Source organism: Dendronephthya gigantea, unplaced genomic scaffold (assembly GCF_004324835.1).
Source record: "Dendronephthya gigantea isolate DGI-Jeju-01 unplaced genomic scaffold, DenGig_1.0 000119F, whole genome shotgun sequence".
In the NCBI taxonomy this organism is placed as follows: domain Eukaryota; kingdom Metazoa; phylum Cnidaria; class Anthozoa; order Malacalcyonacea; family Nephtheidae; genus Dendronephthya; species Dendronephthya gigantea.
In genome coordinates this window covers 503,178-525,088 of record NW_021163129.1, presented here as the reverse complement: position 1 = coordinate 525,088, position 21,911 = coordinate 503,178, and the positions used below count along the sequence as shown (strand labels likewise).

Here is a 21,911-nt window from a genome sequence, read left to right as displayed (position 1 = left end):
CAGCAGCTACCTCTACAGCTACTCTCACAGTTGCCTCCACAGCTACGTCCACAGCTACCTCCATAGCTACGTCCACAGCTACCTCCATAGATACGTCCACAGCTACCTCCATAGCTACGTCCACAGCTACCTCCATAGCTACGTCCACAGCTACCTTCATAGCTACGTCCACAGCTACCTCCATAGCTACCTCCATAGATACGTCCACAGCTACTTTCGGAGCGCCAAATCATCCAATTCAATCAAAATATCCAACGAGAAAGTTTGGAAATGAAACTTTCACACGAAAATTCAACACGGAATGGTACAAGAAATATTCATGGATAAGCTATGAGACTAAAGAAGACAAGTGTGTATGTTTTCCTTGCAGAGAGTTTGAAAAGGACGACTCGTTTGTGTTTAACAATTGGAAGAAGCCAGAGAAGCTATCTAAGCATGGAAAATCTCAGAAGCATATTACGTCAATGACCAAGTGGGCATTGGCTAAGGCCAACCACATGATGAACACATCCGTTCTAAAGCAAATGGACAATGCTCATAAGCAATATGTTTTCAGCAACCGACAATACCTCCAAGTAATAATCGAGTGTCTGATGTATAATGCTCAGCAAAATGTTGCTATAAGAGGACCTGAGGAAGATAGAAAACGTATTTGGGAGGTCTCTGATGTTAACAGAGGGAATCTCCTTGAGCTGCTTCATTTTAGATGTAAGGATTTGCCATGGCTAAAAACGAAGCTCGAAACTCAACATAAAGAGCATATCCAGTGGACATCGCCAAAAATACAGAACGAGCTCATTGAAATTGTGTCGAGCTTGGTGCTACAGAGGATCGCACGTGATGTCAAAAGTAGTGGCCATTACAGTGTCATTGTTGATGAGACGTCAGACATAAGCAGAGCGGAGCAAGTATCTCTTTGTCTTCGATATGTCGTCGAAGGAGAAACACGAGAGACATTTGCCAGATTTTTTGCGACTGAGTCAACCGAAGGTGAGGTCCTCTATGAGCTGGTGAAGAAAACAATCACAAATCTTAACTTGGTGTTAAGCGATATTGTTGGAGAATGCTTTGATGGTGCGGCGAATATGAGTGGATGTCATAAGGGCGTAGCGTCGCGAATGAAAGAATGTTCTCCGCTTGCTCTATATGTCCATTGCTATGCTCACCGCCTTAACCTCGCTCTTCAGAATACAATGACCAGTATTGAGCCAATTCGTAACGCTCTTGGAACAATGCAGAGTCTGTATAATTTTATCGAAGCAAGCCCAAAGCGCCACAGTATATTCCAGAATATCCAAGTAGAAGACGAACATTCGGAACTAACCCTCAAATCCATGAGTGTGACCAGGTGGTCGTGTCGCTGGCAGGCTGTTAAGGCAGTGTTTGAGAAAATGCCAAGTATTATTAGAGTATTGCTTAGATTGTCGTCGGATCTTGATGTGAAGACGTATACTGATAGCAATAATCTGCTTAATGTGATTTTAAATTTGTATTTGGTTTAGTGGTGCTCAGGGTAATCCTTTCCAATACTGATAGCCTTAGTAAATATCTGCAAGGAAAGAATGTTGATGTGATCACCACTAAGGAGACTGCCGACGGTACAATGGAAGCACTGACCAAGTGCCGGAATGAAGAATCTTTCCAGATGGTATGGTCCAGAGCTAAGATCCTGTCGCAAACGATAAAAAGGGAAATTAATGGAACCACGTTTTCCTTTAAAGATGCCACAGCACCAAGATGCCGACAGCCATCGTGTCGGTTACAAGCTCTTGTTGGTGAACAATTCATCAGTGGTGGTTTTACTGGCTTATCATCACAACCAAGCGCCGAAAGCCATTACCGCGTCACAACGTATTACCCAACACTCGACAAAGTTCTCCTGGAGATGAAATCACGATTTCAGAGTGATGATCAAGACGTCCTATGCGCCCTGGCTGAAGTTGTTTCCAAGACTAATACTCCAACCGAGAGTCTGGCGTTGGTTTCTTCTTTCTACGGTTTAGACATGGATATACTTACAGCTGAAAAAGAAATCTTCCAGAATTTTTTGAAGAAGAACCCAGCAGAGATAAGACATGCATCTTCCGTCGTGAAATTCATGTTTCAAAATGGGCTTCATGAAGTTTTACCAGTTTTCTATAAAGTGTGTTCAATTTTGACGACAATTCCAGCCAGGTCATGCTCAGCCGAGAGATCGTTCAGCAACTTACGCCGCATATGCTCTTTATGTTGAGTTTCGAGCTTCGTTTTTAGCCATGGCAAATCCTTACATCTAAAATGAAGCAGCTCAAGGAAATTCCCTCTGTTAACATCAGAGACCTCCCAAATACGTTTTCTATCTTCCTCATGTCCTCTTATAGCAACATTTTGCTGAGCATTATACATCAGACACTCGATTATTACTTGGAGGTATTGTCGGTTGCTGAAAACATATTGCTTATGAGCATTGTCCATTTGCTTTAGAACGGATGTGTTCATCATGTGGTTGGCCTTAGCCAATGCCCACTTGGTCATTGACGTAATATGCTTCTGAGATTTTCCATGCTTAGATAGCTTCTCTGGCTTCTTCCAATTGTTAAACACAAACGAGTCGTCCTTTTCAAACTCTCTGCAAGGAAAACATACACACTTGTCTTCTTTAGTCTCATAGCTTATCCATGAATATTTCTTGTACCATTCCGTGTTGAATTTTCGTGTGAAAGTTTCATTTCCAAACTTTCTCGTTGGATATTTTGATTGAATTGGATGATTTGGCGCTCCGAAAGTAGCTGTGGACGTATCTATGGAGGTAGCTATGGAGGTAGCTGTGGACGTAGCTATGAAGGTAGCTGTGGACGTAGCTATGGAGGTAGCTGTGGACGTAGCTATGGAGGTAGCTGTGGACGTATCTATGGAGGTAGCTGTGGACGTAGCTATGGAGGTAGCTGTGGACGTAGCTGTGGAGGCAACTGTGAGAGTAGCTGTAGAGGTAGCTGCTGACGATGTATCAATGTTAGACACAAGTGGCCTTTCAGTAATGTCACTCTCAAACATAAAATATTCAATGTCAGGATTGGCGGAGACCATTGAGCAGGATTGCCATTCCGTTGCTGTTGCTAATACATCCTGTTCTCCTGCTTGATCCTGGTCTATACTTACACTGCTTGTATTGGATTTGGCTCTACACTCTGTGACTGGCTTGTGAATTACACTTTGGCGGGATGAAAAGTGACTCTCGATAGACTTCCCTGGTAAGGCGGTACAGTCTTTGGAAAAACTTTTACTGTCTTCTTCCTCAACAGTATCCTCGCTGACATCACTTCCCCGCTTCTGGTCATCGTTGCTAAAGATTGTCCCGTATTAGCTGATGTGCCTGTTCTTGTGAAAAAACTTGATAACTGAATTTGCGAAGGTTCTACCACTGGACTGTACTTGATTTTCTTGCCGTTGTGTGCATTTTTCGTATGAATATCTCGGTAGTCTGTGTTCATTTCGCTCTGGCACTCATTGCATTTTATCCAATACTGACGATAACGCCGTTTACGAGTACAAGGTGTAGATGACATATTAAATTAAGACAGTTACATAACTAGACGTTTAATTCGTTAAAGCGGTGACTGAAACTTGTTAAAATCTGAGGATCCTGGAATGTAAAGCATGGAAAATGGTAGCTATTCTACTTCTAATCCATAGTGCCCATAGTGCATAAAGTTAGTAAAGTTTAGATTAACGACGACGTACCGGGTCGGTCAATCCGTAACCTTAAATAAAACAAAGACATACTCTGTGTCTTTAGATTTTCTATCCTGGCAAGGCTGGCATGTATGCTAACATAGTTAACATTATTGAGTGATTGAGTCATATCGAGCTAAAGTAGACATAAATATTACGGTGCAAATTCGGATATAATGAAAATTCGTGATCTTCACGGTTTATATAATTGTATTAGCCCAAGTCTAGGAATTCATAACGCACAAATGTACAATTACACATGTACACAACAATGCCACTCAATTTATATGTTTTAGCATGTATATAAATATAATCCTACTGTTCATATTCATATCTATAATCTATTTTACTATTTGCCTACGTTCGACTTACCTACCTATACGGTTGTGATTATGTTTTGCTGCTTTTGAATTCCAAACTGGATAATTTAATAATAATTCGCAAAACTCGATATTCAAAATAAATTTAAAATGTAAAATGCCAAGGACAATCGATGTACTAATTTGAATTTCGTCCGGCAATCGTCTTGTTTCACGTGCGTTTTTCCAGACAGGAAGTAAAATATGAGAAAGTGTATAAAATATCCCAGACATTTTCCTTCCGAGCAGGAAAAACGCAAACAAAACACAAAGAACTAACAAATAGCAATATTGTCAATATTCAGAAGAATGCTCCTGTTTTATTTTTATAATACACCTTTAAGTTTAATCACACAAACGTACGACAACCATTTACCCGACTGTAAAACCAATATTGCCCAACTGCCCATCTTTGCCCAACAAAAAGGGGGGGCTACCGCCCCAACCCCTGCCCCCCCGCCTGGTACGCCCATGATTTTTTGTAGGACACTTTGGGCGCAGGAAAGTAAAATTGAAGCATGCTCAGAATGTGTGATTTTGTTGAAGGGATCAGAAATCTACGATGGCCCACAAGGGCCGTCTGTAAACATTTAAAACTAGCTGCAATACTTTTAAAATAACTGCAAACATTTAAAAAGCGACTGCAAGTATATAAAAGAGACAGCAAACATTTAAAAAGCGAATGCAAGTATACAAATAAGAGGCAGCAAACATTTAAAAAGCGGCTGCAAGTATATAAAAGAGAGGCAGCAAACATTTAAAAAGCGGCTGCAAGTATATAAAAGAGAGGCAGCAAACATTTAAAAAGCGGCTGCAAACATAAAAACGCATGCATCATATCTAAAAATAACACTGACAAATTGCACGTGCGTCGCGGGAACAACAACAAACAGTAACAAATCAAAAATGTTTTGTAGTCAATGCGGTTCTGCTTTGTCGGTTTTAAACGCGAAATTTTGCCACGTATGTGGACAAAACATTACTTTGGATAACACAAGAGACTTAGTGGAGAAAGTGGTTAAAGAGAATCAAAAAGCGTCAAAAGGTTTTAGCGAAAGTTCTTCGATAAACACTACTCATACTGGTTCTGAAACTGGGCAGTCGCGAACACCAGTTTCGTTTAAAGAATACAGGGAGCGAAAGGAAAAGGAAAGGGCTTCGCGATTCCATCCTAAGGCAAAGAAAGTAAAAAAAGAAACTGTGGACAAGGAAAAAACAACTACTGAAGTCAAAATAAATATTGGTTTAAGAAAACTCCGTGAGGATGATTTGAAATTTGTCAGAGGAAGTACGTTACCACTAACTGTAAAACCGACAATTGGGGCAGAAGAACTGCTGAACAAGGCTTCCAAGAAACTTACAAAATTCAACAAAGATTTATCTACTGGGAGGCTCGGTTTTACCCTTTTATATCCTGATCGCACAAAGGTACACCACCTTCCTGGCAGTGAAGAGCTATTCACATTGGACAAATATAAACAGGAAATTGGAAAGCAGTATAGTCGTCTAACTTTTCATATTTGTAAAACTGACGATTATATGAAATTTTTGTGTCAACCTTCCTACTGGAGTGATGATTCAGATCCAGGAAATACAATAGACAAGGTAATCTACTCGACTAAGTGTTTTAGTATAAATTTCGAGAAGTTTACAAATTAATACGGACAGTGGGGTACGGGAGACGATAATTGGATTTGAAAAGAAATTAATTTTGCACAACATGAATTGTGAAGATATGAATATGTGGCTATAACAGTATAACTACATGGGTGACTGATCTATATCACGCGTCCTTTATTTTCAATTGTCTTTACAGTCTGTTAACATGAATATATGAATATGCGCCCCCCCCCCCAATTATCGTTGCTGGCTACGCCTCTAAACTCAGTTTTGTCGCAACATATATCCCATATCAGATTGGCGGCGCTTGGTTGTGCCTCAGTTGCATATTTAGGTTTATTCAAAATAAATTAATCATAGCAGCAAACACTTGGAAATTAATTAGCATTTCAAAGCCCTTAAAACAGTTCTGAAATATTCTTTAGAAGAACCGATGTCATTCAGGTACTTATATTGTTCAGTTATTTTGACTATAACAATGGTATCACCACTGTTGTGCCTTAAATTGTACCTTTTCATCCGTTTGCACCTTTCTTTTGCACATTCTTTCAAACCTTTAAGCCTTTTAATTTCCATCTGTTGTTTTTTGTACCTTCTAAATTTATTACATAGCATTTGCCATAAATTATATAGATCTTTGCACATGGCATCTGCATGTAGTGAGCATGCATCTGCAGAACGGAAAATACCTAACATAATCTTTGGAAAACCCTTAAAAAATTCAATAATGTTAATTACCATTGAAATATCATTGTTTAATTTACGGTTTTAGGAATTAGAGTATGCGGAGTCAAGCATAAATATGAGCAGGATTATTGGAGATTCAACTGCAAGCAGGAATATTGAAGAGTCAAGCACTAGCAAGAATACTGAAGGGGCAAGTACAAGCAAAAGTATTGAAGAGTTGAGCATGGGCAAGGATACTCAAGAGTCAAGCAGGAATAGAAGAGAAGAGTCGGGTATGAGCAGAAATATTGAAGATACAATTACAATCTGCAATGATATTGAAATGCCAAGTATTAACCAAGATGGTGGAGAGTTGAGAACAAGCAATAGTGTTGGAAGGTCAAACATGAGCAGTACTGTAACTACTGTTGGGGAATCAAATGCAGCTCTGGAGGAAACTAATACAATAATCCAACAGTTGATTGAATTTCAAGGATCTGAAGATGCTGAAAGTGCTTGTAAGTTTAAGATTTTTGTATTTAATAAGATCCTCAGTTAGCTTAAGCTAGTTTACACGAGGTCTAATACTTAAGATATACTTAATTTATCTATACTTTGTAAATAAATGAATGAATTAACATATTTTATGCATGCTTTTTAATATTAGGCCTAAAAGTAGTTCGATCTGTTAATTTATTAATGAAATTAGTGCCCATGGTGTTAATGGAAGCTGATGATATTGAAAATCAAAGGGAGTCACAAGAAATTGAGTCACAAGCAATTGAAGAAATTTTTGGTATTTTTAATAGTTTATTAATTAAACTCTTTACATGTATTTGACATATATGAAAACTTCTAATTTTACTTTTAGTTTTAACTAGCTATTTTGACAATCTCAAAGTTCATTTCAATATTATCATTATCATCATTATCATAATTATCTTCATAATTATCATCACTATCATTATCTTCATTATCATCATTATCATCATTATCATCATTATCATCATTATCATCATTATCAATAATCATTCTTTATAAGATGAAAACTTAAAATATGAAATTTTAATCTGAAGGGTTTGCATTTTAGGAATTTAATCTTTGAACTACAATTTTTCTCATAGGTATTTGTGATTTCAACTGTTCATCTGAAGTTCATGATTTAACTGTCTTTAATGTTGTGTGGCGACGGTCTTTCCTTAAAGATGACATGATTAAGTCGTTCAAAGATATGAGCATTTTGAAAAAGAATATATATGTCACTTTAATTGGATACAATGGCAAAGAGGAAGAAGGAAAAGGGGATGGTGTCTTCAGAGACACTCTTACTTCCTTTTGGAACCAGTTTTTCAACTCACTGGCCGTTGGTAGTGAAGAGAAGATACCCGCAATAAGACACGATTACCAAAAAAGTGAATGGGAGGCAATTTCGCGTATTCTATTGTATGGGTATGTAAAAGAAGGATATTTTCCTTTGTCTCTTTCAGTAGGATTTCTTTCAGTATGTTTATTTGGAGAGGATGCTGTCACAACTGAATTTTTGCTCGCATCGTTTCGCCATTGCCTCTCCGAATACGAAAAAGAAATTTTTGACAAATGTTTGAGTGAAGATGTCGTACCAGGTGAAGATGTTTTAGAGTTTTTGGGCAATTATAAATGTTTTCGTAAGCCGTCGAAGGAAAATATTAAACAAATTGTGTCTGAACTTGCACATCAGGAACTAGTGCAGAAACCTCGATATGTTTTAAATTGTTGGTCACCAATTCTCGCATCTTTAAGATCGTTGCAAGATTTTCAGTCTATAAAGGACGTAAAAGAAATGTACGAATCCAAGAAACCAACTAGTAGAAAAATAATCAAACTGATTGTTTCAACGCCCTCAAATGAACCGGAAAGGCAGTGCTTAGATCATCTGAAGAAATATATAAGATCGTTGCAAGGAAACACGTTACAATTGTTCTTACAATTTGTTACTGGCAGTGATGTGATAAGTTTTCAGCAAATAGAGGTATCATATACTAGCCTGGATGGTAAACAACGAAGACCGGTGGCGCATACATGTGGGCCGTTGCTGGAGATTCCCTCAACATACCAAAACTATAATGAACTAACTGAAGAGTTCAGCGAGATCCTTTCAAACAAAGATGCGTGGCATTTCAATATAGTTTGACTGGATTATTTTTTCTACAGTGCATGTATACAAGATATAGCAACTGGATTGTGCACAAGATCATGTCTTTCAGATGTAAATCAGCCATTTTGTGTCAAATTATCTCACGCGTTTTAAACTTAAACCTACATACGTCTATATGATATAATATGATTTGGAATCTTATTTTTGCACTGCATGGTCGGACATGAAGAAAACCGGAAAACTATTATTGCTATTAAGTTGGTTGTTAGTTATTGTTATTATTAAGTTGCTTTGGCATGCATGTATATAGGATCGATAAAGAAGCTACATGCAACATCTATAAATATTGAACATATTGCTGCAATTGGCCAATTTACATTAGAAAGGCTAGTTTAAATACATTGGTGTAACTAGACCTATATATAATTGGGGTATTCATGTTTTGCGTGATGGATTTTTGTTGTACGTTATTGTGCTTACAAAAGAAATCCGTCAGACAGAACTGGATTTATGAATAAACTTTAACCCCCCCCCCCCCCCCCAATTATCGTTTCAGTTACACCTCTGGCAGTATACATGTTTTGTATATCGTTAGGTTCTTGTTGTGTTATTTTTTTAATCGTTTTAGTTGACCCTTTTTCGGGCCATTTAATTCAAATTACGACTTCTATTGACGAAAAAGGTTGTTTTACCCGTTGGTAAGCTTTTATACCTTATATACAGTCACTGAGTTAGGGTTCAGTTACACCATTTATATAACGGTTGCGGAACTGAAATCGCCTTTGTATCTATTTGTCTGTAACATGAACTGGTGTAGAAAGCTATAGATTTAACTAACTTCAGTTTTATATTCTAGTCTCTTTGTAAATGGACTAGTCTTTCATATAATTCCAAACTTTCTCGTTCATTATTTGGATATGACAAATCTTCTGTTTCCATAACATATATGAAATATTCGTGATAAATACTTTCGTCTGGATCATCCACATGACAATGTTGTTCCATTTCATCAATTTTTTCCTGCGATACTTCAACCAAACATTCATTGTGGCCGTGATACTCAGGAAGAAAATACATGATGTCTGGAACGCCATGAACATTGTTGTGTTGACTTTTAGTAACTTGATGAGTGTTCCATTGTTCTTTCACTTTATCCAAGTCATTTTGCAATACTTTCGAGAAACAAAACCATAAACACTCAATATGAAATCCATTTTCCAAATCTAGTAAATCATAATCGATCATGTCTTTAAAAAGGTTTATCCACCAGCTTGATCGGTGTTTTCGTAAGAACGACCACCACGCTTCTATGCGCTGGTTAGAGGGAGAGGAACAATATCTGTGGGATCTTTCACCTGCTAGCTCGTCGTTATCACGTGAACGGAAAAAACACTGCATTGAAGCGGCAATACCGTTTTCTGTCCCACAATCTGTTACAAGCTGCAATGGACATCCTTCTACCTCTTTTACCTGATTTAGATAGTAAGTTGCTGCCACTCTTGGATCATTATTTGAACGGGATACTTCTAACCATAAAATTTTGCGACTAAACCCATCAATTCCACCATGTATGGGGAAGCCGTATGGCTTCAATTTGTCATAACCTATAAGGTACGTATAATGCACATGGTGATTACAGTTTTCAAGAGGACATATATTGACAAAACGTTTCCTTGAAGATCTACAATTTTTATATTGAGTATATAAGCATGAAGAGTTGATAAAAACGAAAAATTCAAGGGTAGTGATAGTGATAGTGGTGGTGGCGACAGCTGCTCCCCAAAAACATTTCAATTTAGGAAATGTTGGTAATCTTGCTGAAATCACTGTGGTAAGTCGGGCAATTTGAAATTTGTACTCGGCAATTTTAACCGAAATCATTCGCCTGCACATCTTTTTTTGACCCGTGCACCTGGATTGTGTATTAGATGTGTACATTTTAATTTAGTAAACACATGCGCATACATTGGCATTTGCCATGCTAATAGTAATAGTGATGTCGTGTACATACCATCCATATGCCAACTTGCATTAGATCCTGCAGAGGTGAAAGTTCGTCTCCTTAATTTCCGGGCTCTTCGTTCTTCCACACCTACCGGATCAATTTCTTTCATCAAGTCAGCTACCTCCCTTCGAGGTACATGAATTTTATGCCGTAGGCGTAGAGCATGCCAAATGCTCCTGTATCCGGACAGCCCGCCTGCTCCCTCCATTTCCTTAAGCACTGCTGCTCTTACTTCATTTCTACCAATCCTAACGGCATTACCTCGTCTTTTTAATCCAAGAGTACTTAAACGTCTCTTTAGAGTTCTCAAAGAAACATTAAAACCATTCCTTTTTAAAAGTTTGACAATCGCTTCATAGGGGTACCCACGATGAAAGTAGCATGTTATTAGTTGTTCACAAGTCTGCTCCATCGAACATTCATCACAGAAATCATTGACTACACCTTCAACTCCACAATTGATACAAAACATCGTAATTGAGAATGATAGCTAAGAGAGCTAGTCACTGAATCGTCCTTAGATACTCAACAGTGCAATTTAAAATGTCATCCCGTTTTAAATGTTTGCTGCCTCTCTTTTATATACTTGCAGCCGCTTTTTAAATGTTTGCTGCCTCTCTTTTGCATACTTGCAGCCGCTTTTTAAATGTTTGCTGCCTCTCTTTTATATACTTGCATTCGCTTTTTAAATGTTTGCTGCTTTTATTTGTATACTTGCATTAGCTTTTTAAATGTTTGCTGTCTCTTTTATATACTTGCAGTCGCTTTTTAAATGTTTGCAGTTATTTTAAAAGTATTGCAGCTAGTTTTAAATGTTTACAGACGGCCCTTGTGGGCCATCGTAGAAATCATTTCCTTGAGTGTATCCACAAATAGCCTTTCACTATCTTCGTAGAGGTTGGCTTTGGTCATGCATTTGCTTGCAGTTGGAATCTCTGTATAAATGAGAACAGAAAAAAAAGAGAAATCAGTATCTCTATGGCATGTGTGTCAAAGCATAGATCATCCAGATATATGGTGCATAAATATTGTAAACACAACCTTGTGTTAAAGTTGTACTTCTAATAATATTATATAAAAGAAAATATTATATAATAAAAGAAGCCTTTAATCTTACCTACTATTTGCCTTTAATATTAGCCTTTAGTACAACTTTATAACAGGCCCTAATTCCAGTTGCGTAGCCAGCCCGACAATTTAGTTCATGCTATGCCAATATTTTAGTGTTCATTGACAGTGAAAACAATGAATCTCTAAGGAAATGAATGACGGTAATAACATAAAATTTGCATAAATCCCCAGGCTGGCTACACCACTGAGTACACTACAAGTATACGTGTTTTAAACACTAGTGGAAACTTACCTTCCTTGTCAACCTCTTCTTCCTTACTTTCTCCTTCACTATCCGAGTTCTCTTCTAAAAAATCTACTTCAAAAATTCATGCAATCATAGACAATCCAGAAGACATCTGTCATGTCTGCCGCCATGTCGTCTGCATTGTATATGCTATGATGCAATTCATCATATTCTTATACTGTAGCCCTTTACCCTACTGGTTTTGGATAATCTGAATTTGTCAGTAGAGCAAGTAGGATAATTAGAGACCATAATGGATAATAACGTGTCAATTTTAGGGTACTCTTGGGGATGCCCAAAAACCAGCACATGTTTATGTAATGGAACTGTCAATACTCAGCGCAACACATTTAATATTTATAAACGCCAAAAGATCTTTGTAGAAATTTGGTGCAATAAGCTGTACCATACCAGTCATGTGTAACCCCCAATAGTTTGATGGCTCAGTTTCTTCCTAGTCTTCTGGGTTGGATCAAGACCAGGGATGGAGTCAACAAACATGGATCACTTGTCCAGGTATCCCACAAAGTCTTCTTCTAGCCACTGCAAAGTTGAGTGGAATGTACACTGGCGGTCAAAAAGAACTGCTCAAAACAAGTTAAAATGCTGTCAAATGAACGTAAATGTCCCTTTAACAATATATACCAGTAAATATAGACTAGATTACATGCTAAACTATATGAAATATTAATATTTTGTTGACCCTCCTTTGGCTTTATAATTGATGACGGCCTTATACCGGCGTAGCATACTTTCTGTTAAGGTGGTAATCTTCACAGTCAAAAGAAATTCATTCCTATGGGCAGTCTTTACAGCAACGCATAAATCATGGACGCTTTATGAATGACTTCCTTTCTTGCACTATCCCCTTGACATTGTCCCACAGATTTTCAATAGGGTTAAGGTCTTTTGACTGTGCAGGCCAATCCATTTCTGTCATTCCCTCTTTCTGAAACCATTTTTGACCATTTTTGGAAGTGTGGCAGGTTGCATTACATTGTTGAAATATTGTTTGGAATAAGAGAATTATAAAAAATGCCTATGAAGCTCTCTTCTATATTCGCTTCTTTTTTATGGATTTTTATCTAAACAGTTCTTTTTGACCGCTAGTGTACAAATAAAAATTGATTGTTACGATTCCTGTTACATACGACAATAGCAAGATTTGAGCAGTTCTTTTTGACCGCCAGTGTATATGTATTATAATTACTGTGTAAAACTAGAGAATGTACTACCACAAATTATATACATACTTTCAATCAGGGATCATTTGTACTCCTGTATGGAGCCACATCTGGTTTTCGCCGTCGGGCAGCCTCAGTCAGTGATCGGCTGTTCAAACAATCAAAGAACTTGTCGAACATTAGAACAAAACGCGCAGTGCCCTTTACAGTTTCATTGTAAAAAGCATCGAGTGCATGTGCCACTGAAGAGCTAAGTACCTATAAAAAGCCACACCAAAAGTATTAAGTTCCTCAAGTATTTCCTTGATGCACATGCACTATTGCACCCCTTGTGTTACAGCTAGTACCTGAGCAGCTAAACACACTTTCATTCTCGAGTAGGATGTAAGATAAATGTGGTCATATTTAAGCTTTGATACCAATTTTAAACCACAACGCTTTAGGTCATCTTTATAAAGATTAACTATATGGATCCAGGAAATGCAGTATCCATCATTCTAAAAACAGATTTAAATTGAGGTTATTTTTATTGAATGAATGTCTTCAATCAGTTTTCAAATTTGAATCTTAAATTAATTAAATACAGTTCCTTTTTTATCTTTAAAATCATTATCATACCCATAGCTCTTGTGACTTCTTGTTCCACCCACTATTCTCCCAATTGTTTCTCACTGTCTTCATCAGATGTGGTACATCAGAAAAGAAGTATAGATCTCTTTCATCAGGGCTATAGATGTTCTTCGTTTTGTGGATAGCTATGCCTTTTTTTGGTGCATGCATCTTAATGAACTTTCTGTTTGAAGAAGCTCCATCACATGTGCTGGCTGCAACTTTGAATCCAACTGTTTCCGAATGCCTTATGGCGTCCCAGACAAGAGGGGGAAAAAATCTGCTGTGATACAACTGTTACAAGGAAAATGGGCTACTGGATACTCTAGTGTAGTTGTCACTCCATGAACCATGAACACAAGCATGTAGGATGCAATATCAGGCTCTGTGCTCATCTCATCTTGGCACTGCTTCTCAAACTCCACTAACAAGTTGTTAATTTCACCCAAATTTGCAAAACCAATTAGCTCACCAGTATTCTTGCAGTAAACCAGATAATTCTTTATCTTAACTTCATCATGGAGTAAAACAGTATACTTTTGCCAATCTTAGAGCTCTTCAACAAGCAGTTGCTCAAAGGTTGAGGGTTGAAAACCAGAGGACATCTTTGTCCAGTGCTTGTAGTCTCTTAGTGTTCTTTCACTTGGAAGTTTCAGGAACCCCAAATTCCGCATTGCCTTGTATGCAGCAGTTGATCTTAACTTGATATTCAAACACCACTTGATCATGAGTGGGTGCCGTCTCATTTGCCTTGCATCATAACAAGACAAAGCCTTCATTTGCTGTTGCCAAAATAACTTGCGAAAAGATCCTTCAGGAAGTTCTTCCTTCAAGTGGTCACCATTCTTCAATATTTCAAATAAATAATAATTTATTCCCTTATCTAGCATCTGCCCTTCTTTGTTGATTGTGTTCTATCTTTGATTGCGGGCTATAGGCGAATGACAGGTCTTTTACTCAGTCGAGGAATACGACTCCAGCAATCAAGAATACGATCAGCAATGCAGCGAGTCAATCCTGAAGGTTGTCTTTTAAGGTCACTAGAGTTAAACATTTTGCACCATCGTCGATACCAGGTGGTGAATGTATATTTAGAAATCATTGTTATGTACTTGCCTACTAGGTGAGTGACATGCATTTTCAGTATGCTTCTTTGTCAATACTAATAAATATACACTGTCTTCTATTATAAAAGAAGTAAAGTGTACATAGCGCTAGGCACAATAAAATGGCATGCCTTTAGGAGTTATTACAGTATTAGGATCCAAATTAGAGGAAGTCATATTACAGGCCGTAGCGTGCACAACCAGAGAATAGAACGACTGTGGCGAGATCTGTTCTTAGGTTGTACATATGTTTTCTATTATCTATTTTAAAATATGGAAAATTTTGGCATCTTAGACCCTACCAATGAACTTCATCTGTTTGCACTTCATTATGTATATTTGCCAAGGATACAAAGAAACCTTGACCTGTTTGCTGCTGGTCATAATAACAGGCTACTTAGCACTGAACACAACTCTTCACCCGAGCAGTTGTTTATTGAAGGAACATTAGCAGTGGCCAACACTGATCTAAGAACATCCATTGAATTCGCTAACCAGGTGATGTAATTATGCTGTAAATAGATTTTTTAGGTATGAGGGTCAGGCAAAAGGTGGTAACTGACATTTTATTTGAAGAATAGTAAAGGAATGCCTGTGCCCTGCAGTATGAAAATGTTTTGAAATGAATCTTATAAAATTAATAACTATATTCACTGAGTATTTAAATTGTCACCCCATATATTGTTAAATATGTTTGTTAACTCCTAAATATACGTATATATGACACTTTATGTACAGTTCAAAAAATTCAGCTACTTAGTCACTACATGTACTGTAAATCATCAGACATGTCTCTGTTATTCATGTAGTATTGTGTATTCTTTGTATCATCAGAGCGAAAGTAATGCATATGGCATTGATCCAGATGGTCCTGCTCCTTCAGAAGAGTGGGATGGTGAAATTAATGAAGATGTACCATTCGTTGAAGTACCTCCAACAGCCTTCTCACTGGAAAATGAAGTTCTGTCCTTACTATCTACTGCCATTGACCCATTGCGTGAATCTGATGTACATGGTGTTGACATATACCTAGAAACACTCAGGTTTATTCAGTACCTATAGGTATGTATGAATGTTCCTGTATCTTACAGAATTTAAGCAATTATACAATGGTCAGTAACAATAAGCTAGAAGAAGGATCACAATTATCTGACAGAGGATTTAACAGTTTGGTTATCCCATAAACAATCTAATATAATTTTATACTTCATAGCAACCAAGAAGATCAGTTTGGAACAACAAGAACACAACATATCAATTTTTATTGTTCTTCTAATGAACTGCAATAACAATATAACATCCATAGAAAACATTGAGCCTTGTAGTGCTTAACATTATCATTGATACTTTAACTAACTTTAACTTTACTTGATTTAACTAAGCGGTAAGCATAGTTTGGAAAATGCCTTACAGAACTGTATCAGTATGGACAGCTTAATTACAATTTTTGTAAGTGTATGCATTGGCAACTTACCGCTTAATTAAATCAAGTAAAGTTAAAGTTAGTTAAAGTATCAATGATAATTACCAAAATGGGACTCAAGTGGATCTTGATTGAATCTCTCACTCAGTATAAATTGAATGTCTCCTCTGGCCAAGAGGTTTGTTGTTAACTCAACAAATGAATTCACTAGTAAAAATATACAAGTTTGATATCGTTTATTAAAAAGTCCAAAAAGTTTTTAAAGCAATTAAACTTATTAAAGTGAGTGAATCCAGAATCAGTCTCCATTTCTTCATGCAATCATAGACAATCCAGAAGACATCTGTCATGTCTGCCGCCATGTCGTCTGCATTGTATATGCTATGAGTACACTACAAGTATACGTGTTTTAAACACTAGTGGAAACTTACCTTCCTTGTCAACCTCTTCTTCCTTCACTATCCGAGTTCTCTTCTAAAAAATCTACTTCAAAAATTTCCTCCCAGTCAAGTAATTTAATCGTTTCACACGCCTGCAAAAAAGGACAGGTCAGTGGTGACCGGCACATCATGTGTCATCACGGATGTCCAAAGTTTTTTATCTAGCGTTTCCAGTCCCTGTCTTCTAGATTGTCAATGGTGAAACCAACCAATTCTGGTCTACTTCTGCACTATCGAAGTCACATTGATCGAAAGTATAAGGAGTCACTGATAATTACAATGCTACATTGAGCTTTTCAGCTGTCCTCTTCAAGGAAACTGTTTACGAAGGAATGTGAACGCCTTGAGAAAGCGTTTTATCAACTTCAGTATCCATCCAGATTGGTTGATGAAACTATTAAAACCTTTGTGGATGCTCAATATCAAAACCCACAAGAGAATGCTGATATATCTATTGGGAAGCAAACATGTGAAATGGATGTCATTCGTTTTACATTGTCTTTTAAAGATCAAAAAACAACTGATACGACACAGAGACAGATGAAAAACCTTAGCTTATTCATTGGGTTATTTAATTAAGCTTTTTAATTAGTTTCTAATTAGTTTTTATTCACATACTTTTTAACTCTATTAACTTAATGTGTGGCTTTTGGCATTTTCTTTTAAATTCCTTTGCAATTAATGCACATAGAAACAATGTAGTAATTTTCAATAATTTTTAATTTCTATAACAATGCGAACATGATTAGTTAATGAGCTGTGAACAATTGAATATATTGATGCTTCACTAATGTATTTTTATCACTTAAAAATGGTGCGTTGTGAAATAATCAATTTTATATCGCTTTTATTTGTGTCAAAACTTTATTCAAAGAGCCTGAAAACTTTATTCTAATCCAGAATCTTTGAACCGCTTTCCAATGCAACTACAATAGGACATGATCGCATGGAACTCCCCCAGGCGCACAACACACCTCTTGCTATACTCTTCATTTTTCCATCGAATCTGCTGTAATTAAAGATTAATGCACTCTGTGAGTGCATTATCGGGTTTTACATGCACGAGTTCACGAACAAGGAACAAGAAATTCAATACTGCACGAGGCGAAGCCGAGTACCGCTATAGTCTAAAAGTTGTTTAACATATTCCGTAGCGCTATAGTTTAAAAGTTGATGGGTAATGTCAAGGTATAGAGTCTTGACTGCACTTTGTATTGCTTTGTTACTGGGACTCCTCATGTACATTCCATAAAGTTTACTTTCAATTTGAACAATAGCATTACAATTAAACATACTCCTCGATTACCTCAGAACAATCTTATTATTATAAATATCAACATAATCATTGTACATGTGAGATGTATGAGATTTGAAGTAAATTGGAACCTCTTCGCAATACTTTCTGGGTTGTATATGTGCATGCTCCATAAGAATATCCTTCACATCACTCTTGAACATGTGTTGAACTTGTTGGTCTCAATGCCTGCACAAGCTGATCTCTAAGCGGATGAACTCTCAAAACACGAACAAAAGTTGAAAGAGAATCAACATCCAACGATCGAACGTAAGATTGATACTGAAATATATCCTTAATATCTCGCTTCGTTGGAGCCTTGTCTTGTTGGTATTATCTATATATATAATTTTTTAAAAACATGTGTTTTATGACATGACATTATTATATTTACATATAATATAAAAACATGTGCTTTATTATGTGATGTCATTATTGCTGCCGCAGCAAGGTTGCCTGAGCGACCGAGCAAGGCAGCAGTCCTAAATTTGAAATAGCGTGCGAAATCTTGATTTTTGCTAAGAGTAGTGATGCATTGTGGTCACACTTTTCGCAGTTCTTTTTTCAACCATAATGCATTTCGGTTCTTTGAATAAAACCTTCGTGGTCGCAATTTGCTCTTTTACGTCCACGTTTCAAAGACCAAGATAAATCTATTTATTCCCTTGTCAAACATTTACACAATTATACTCGTGTAGTAAACATGCAGTCGTATCCTTTTAGATTGTAATACACTGGCATCTTCTGGAGTTTAACTTTAGGTGGGTTTTTTAGGTTCTATAACTGATCAACTTATAAGTTATTTTAATATACTTTGGATTTACTGTGAATTTAAAATATTTTGTTTTACTTCGTATTTTACTTAGTGTATAACCGCGCTGTAATATAAATTCACACGCGCTTAGGCATATTAAAAAAAATCGACCTCCTGTAGTTGCTTGTGTGTACGGGTTTTGCGATGCTATCAGGATTTTTTATTCTAAAGTCTATTCTCGATGTACTTCTATGTCTACGAGTTAAATATAAGTTATTGATCCTTTTAGGTTTTAATTTATTTATACAGTCTGAACATTTTGCGTTGGCGTCACATTTCCATATTTCACGAGTTGGAAGTTCACTATATACCGTAGAAAGGGTCTTGTTTTACAAGGCTCTACTTATACTTTAAACACAAAAATATTTTATTTATTAGATTAAGAACAACAGGAAGTTCAATTTCTGTAACTAGAATATCTATTTACATGTCTTTCAGTGTTTGTAGAAGTCTTCACTGCATTTAACAACGACAATGCGGCTTTTCTCAAACTCGGCAGCTTAAACGACATCACAGAAGGACAGAAAGTGATATAAACGAATTGTGCAGTCTAGTCGCACGCCTAAGTCTGCGTGCTTGTAATATGAAGAAAGTATCACACAAACAAGTGCATAAGACGACCGGTATGCATAATTGAGGTGAAATATTCAGTGTTATATTCTCGCCTTTCTTTAAGCACTTCTAACTAAACACAACAAACCCTCCTATTACATCTACTCTACAATTTTCTTTATGTCGGGTCTTCTTTTCTGTCTTTCCTTTTTTAACACACCTTCCGCCCACACTGGATTGACATGTGCGCTCTCTCTCTCTTTGTGTTTTATATATTTGCGTTGTAAAGTATTGTATTTCATTCTGTCTTAAGATGCCTTTAAATTTGAAGTACAGTAGAAAATTCAGTGTTTCTAACTGTATCTTGTATCTTGTTTCATTCGTATTTTGTTTCATTCGTATTTTGTTTGCCAAGATGTTCTGTTTATTCGCAATTTGTTTTTTACTTAACCCAACGAATATTTATAAAGATATAATATTCTAGAGTGCGTAACACTTAAGGACAATCTAATTTACCGTTCAGACTACAAATATTGTCTATAATTTTTATTTCGATATCGAACATTGATATTTATCAATGATCAGCTACTAGAGTTAGCGGCCGTCCGGTTACCCATGTTTTCTACCATGCCTACCTTTACCCCTTAGTTTGGTATTAGGCAGATTTAAAAAGACCTTACGGTCGTCAAATGTCAACTTAAAAATGACGTTCTATCTCCATGCAAGGATACGTCTTTGGCATCTATTTAAATCTGCGCTTAACATAATGATAAGTACAATTTTTTGTCTTATTTCTGTGACAACTTTGTGTTTTGCTATTGAAGGCAGCATTACTACCCTTTGGGTAACCAAGTAATTCCTTAATCCAAATCCCTTAATCCAAACCCACATATTATTAATCTAAAATTCAAAACAACACGATGTTTTATGAATGTGACGTCATCCCACTGTAAAAATGTTTAGGTCAGCCAAAAAAATCGAGCTGGGGCCAAGCTAAGAGCTATAATTAGCCTACGGAATCGAGTATGGTCTATGACCTAGGCTAAGAGCTATTAGGCATTTAGCGGAGTATAAATTACAAATTACTTTACAAGAATGGCGGCGTCAAATTTCGATAAAATGCAGTTGAATACAATTCATATCAGAACTGGCTGATTTCAGATAGAAAACATTTTGAACAAGGTTTCAAAAGTGCCAGTGCCATTGGCGTATTCAACGAGCATGATGAAGCAAAAGTAACATTGCTAAAAGTTGTGCCAAGCTACGGCTATTTATTTTATTCCCGTATTATTACATATGACAAAAAATATGTCCTAGATTGAGCCAAAAACTAAAAAATTTCAAACAATATAGATTTCGATACACTTAAAACAATTTTGCTTGTTGGCTTTCTCTATAAATCCGACATAGAAACCTCATAAAGAAACCTCTGCTAGCAGGGAAGTAGTAATGAGTAGCTTACAGTAACTTACTGCGCCCGACGTGTGTATTTGTATCAAAGGTGAGCATACAATAATGGCACTTGACCACCACATAATTTACAATTTTTTTATCTTTCTTCGCAATCGGCAATACCAATGGCACGCATGCGCTACGAGAGTTGTGAACTTTTCTCAACCGGCGGAATATTTAAACCCTACTGGTTGGTTGCTACACAGTGCGAGGTCTACAGACAAGTAAAACATGATATCATTCACATCCACTATCCGCCTCTGGCTACCGCGGAAACAAATATGCAGTAATCGTTAAACGGTTCCACACTTCGACAGCAGACTTTAATAAGTGCTTTGACATTCGACCAGTTGAATGAAATTCAACTTAAATTTGTTGTTAAGTCATGGCTTCCCGCAGCCCATCACATTCTATAAAAAAGAGAAATTCTGAAGAAGCTGTTATTGGTTATGTGCAAAACCTCTCTGACTTTAAACGAAACCGAAGCAACACCATGGATTATGCAACAATGACCATACAGACGTCACCGAACAAAGGTTGTGAAGCATTGTTATACTCACCACAAAAGAGGCATATGTTTGTTCAAAGCCAAGAAAGTAAAACGCCAATTAAATTAAAAGACTTTACTCGAACAGATGACAACAAAATCATTGTAAACGACACGACATTTGTCGGTCAACCATTAGATGAGCATGAGCTAGGTAACATGTTGTTATCTACTGACAAGGTTTCTGTCACTTATGACAAAAACAGTTTACTAGTAACAAATGTTAACTGAAACAAATGTTGCATTACTAAACTGCGAACTGCAAAGCCAGTTGTTGAACTTCTATTGTGGCTGTTAGACACATCAACTAACTGTTACTGTTAATTCTTGTTTCATATTGGGTTCATGGTTTGCACTAGTTATGGCATTATATTCCTAATATTGACTAAAATTTCATGTTATGTCTGATTATAAACTGACTAATATTGTAGAATGGACATAATTCTGTTCAATGTTTAATATTGCGTGTTACAGTTTTTGTTTATGGTTGTAATTCTATGGTTGTATTAAATTATTAAATTTGTGCAACTATTAAATGTCATTCAATCATTGTTCTCATTTAAACATTCATTAACTATTATTTAATTATTCCCACTTAAAAAGATGGTAGCAACTAGCAGAAAACTCAGGGACAGGGT

At 36.7% G+C, this 21,911-nt stretch overlaps 2 protein-coding genes across 2 annotated transcripts; one reads left to right on the top strand and one right to left on the bottom strand.

Annotated features, from left to right (window-relative positions):
* The first annotated feature begins 464 nt into the window (after nt 1-464).
* Nucleotides 465-1,502, top strand: LOC114535500 (zinc finger MYM-type protein 1-like). Its single transcript, XM_028556799.1, has one exon. The coding sequence runs from the start codon at nt 465-467 to the stop codon at nt 1,500-1,502; it is 1,038 nt and encodes a 345-aa protein (XP_028412600.1).
* A 7,552-nt stretch (nt 1,503-9,054) lies between these two features.
* Nucleotides 9,055-11,316, bottom strand: LOC114535477. The gene is made up of 2 exons (XM_028556781.1): nt 10,502-11,316; nt 9,055-10,094 (listed from the first exon to the last, which is right to left on the bottom strand). Exons 1-2 carry the CDS (start codon nt 10,965-10,967, stop codon nt 9,343-9,345), a joined length of 1,218 nt encoding a protein of 405 aa, XP_028412582.1. The 5' UTR covers nt 10,968-11,316; the 3' UTR covers nt 9,055-9,342.
* Between the last annotated feature and the right edge of the window lie 10,595 nt (nt 11,317-21,911).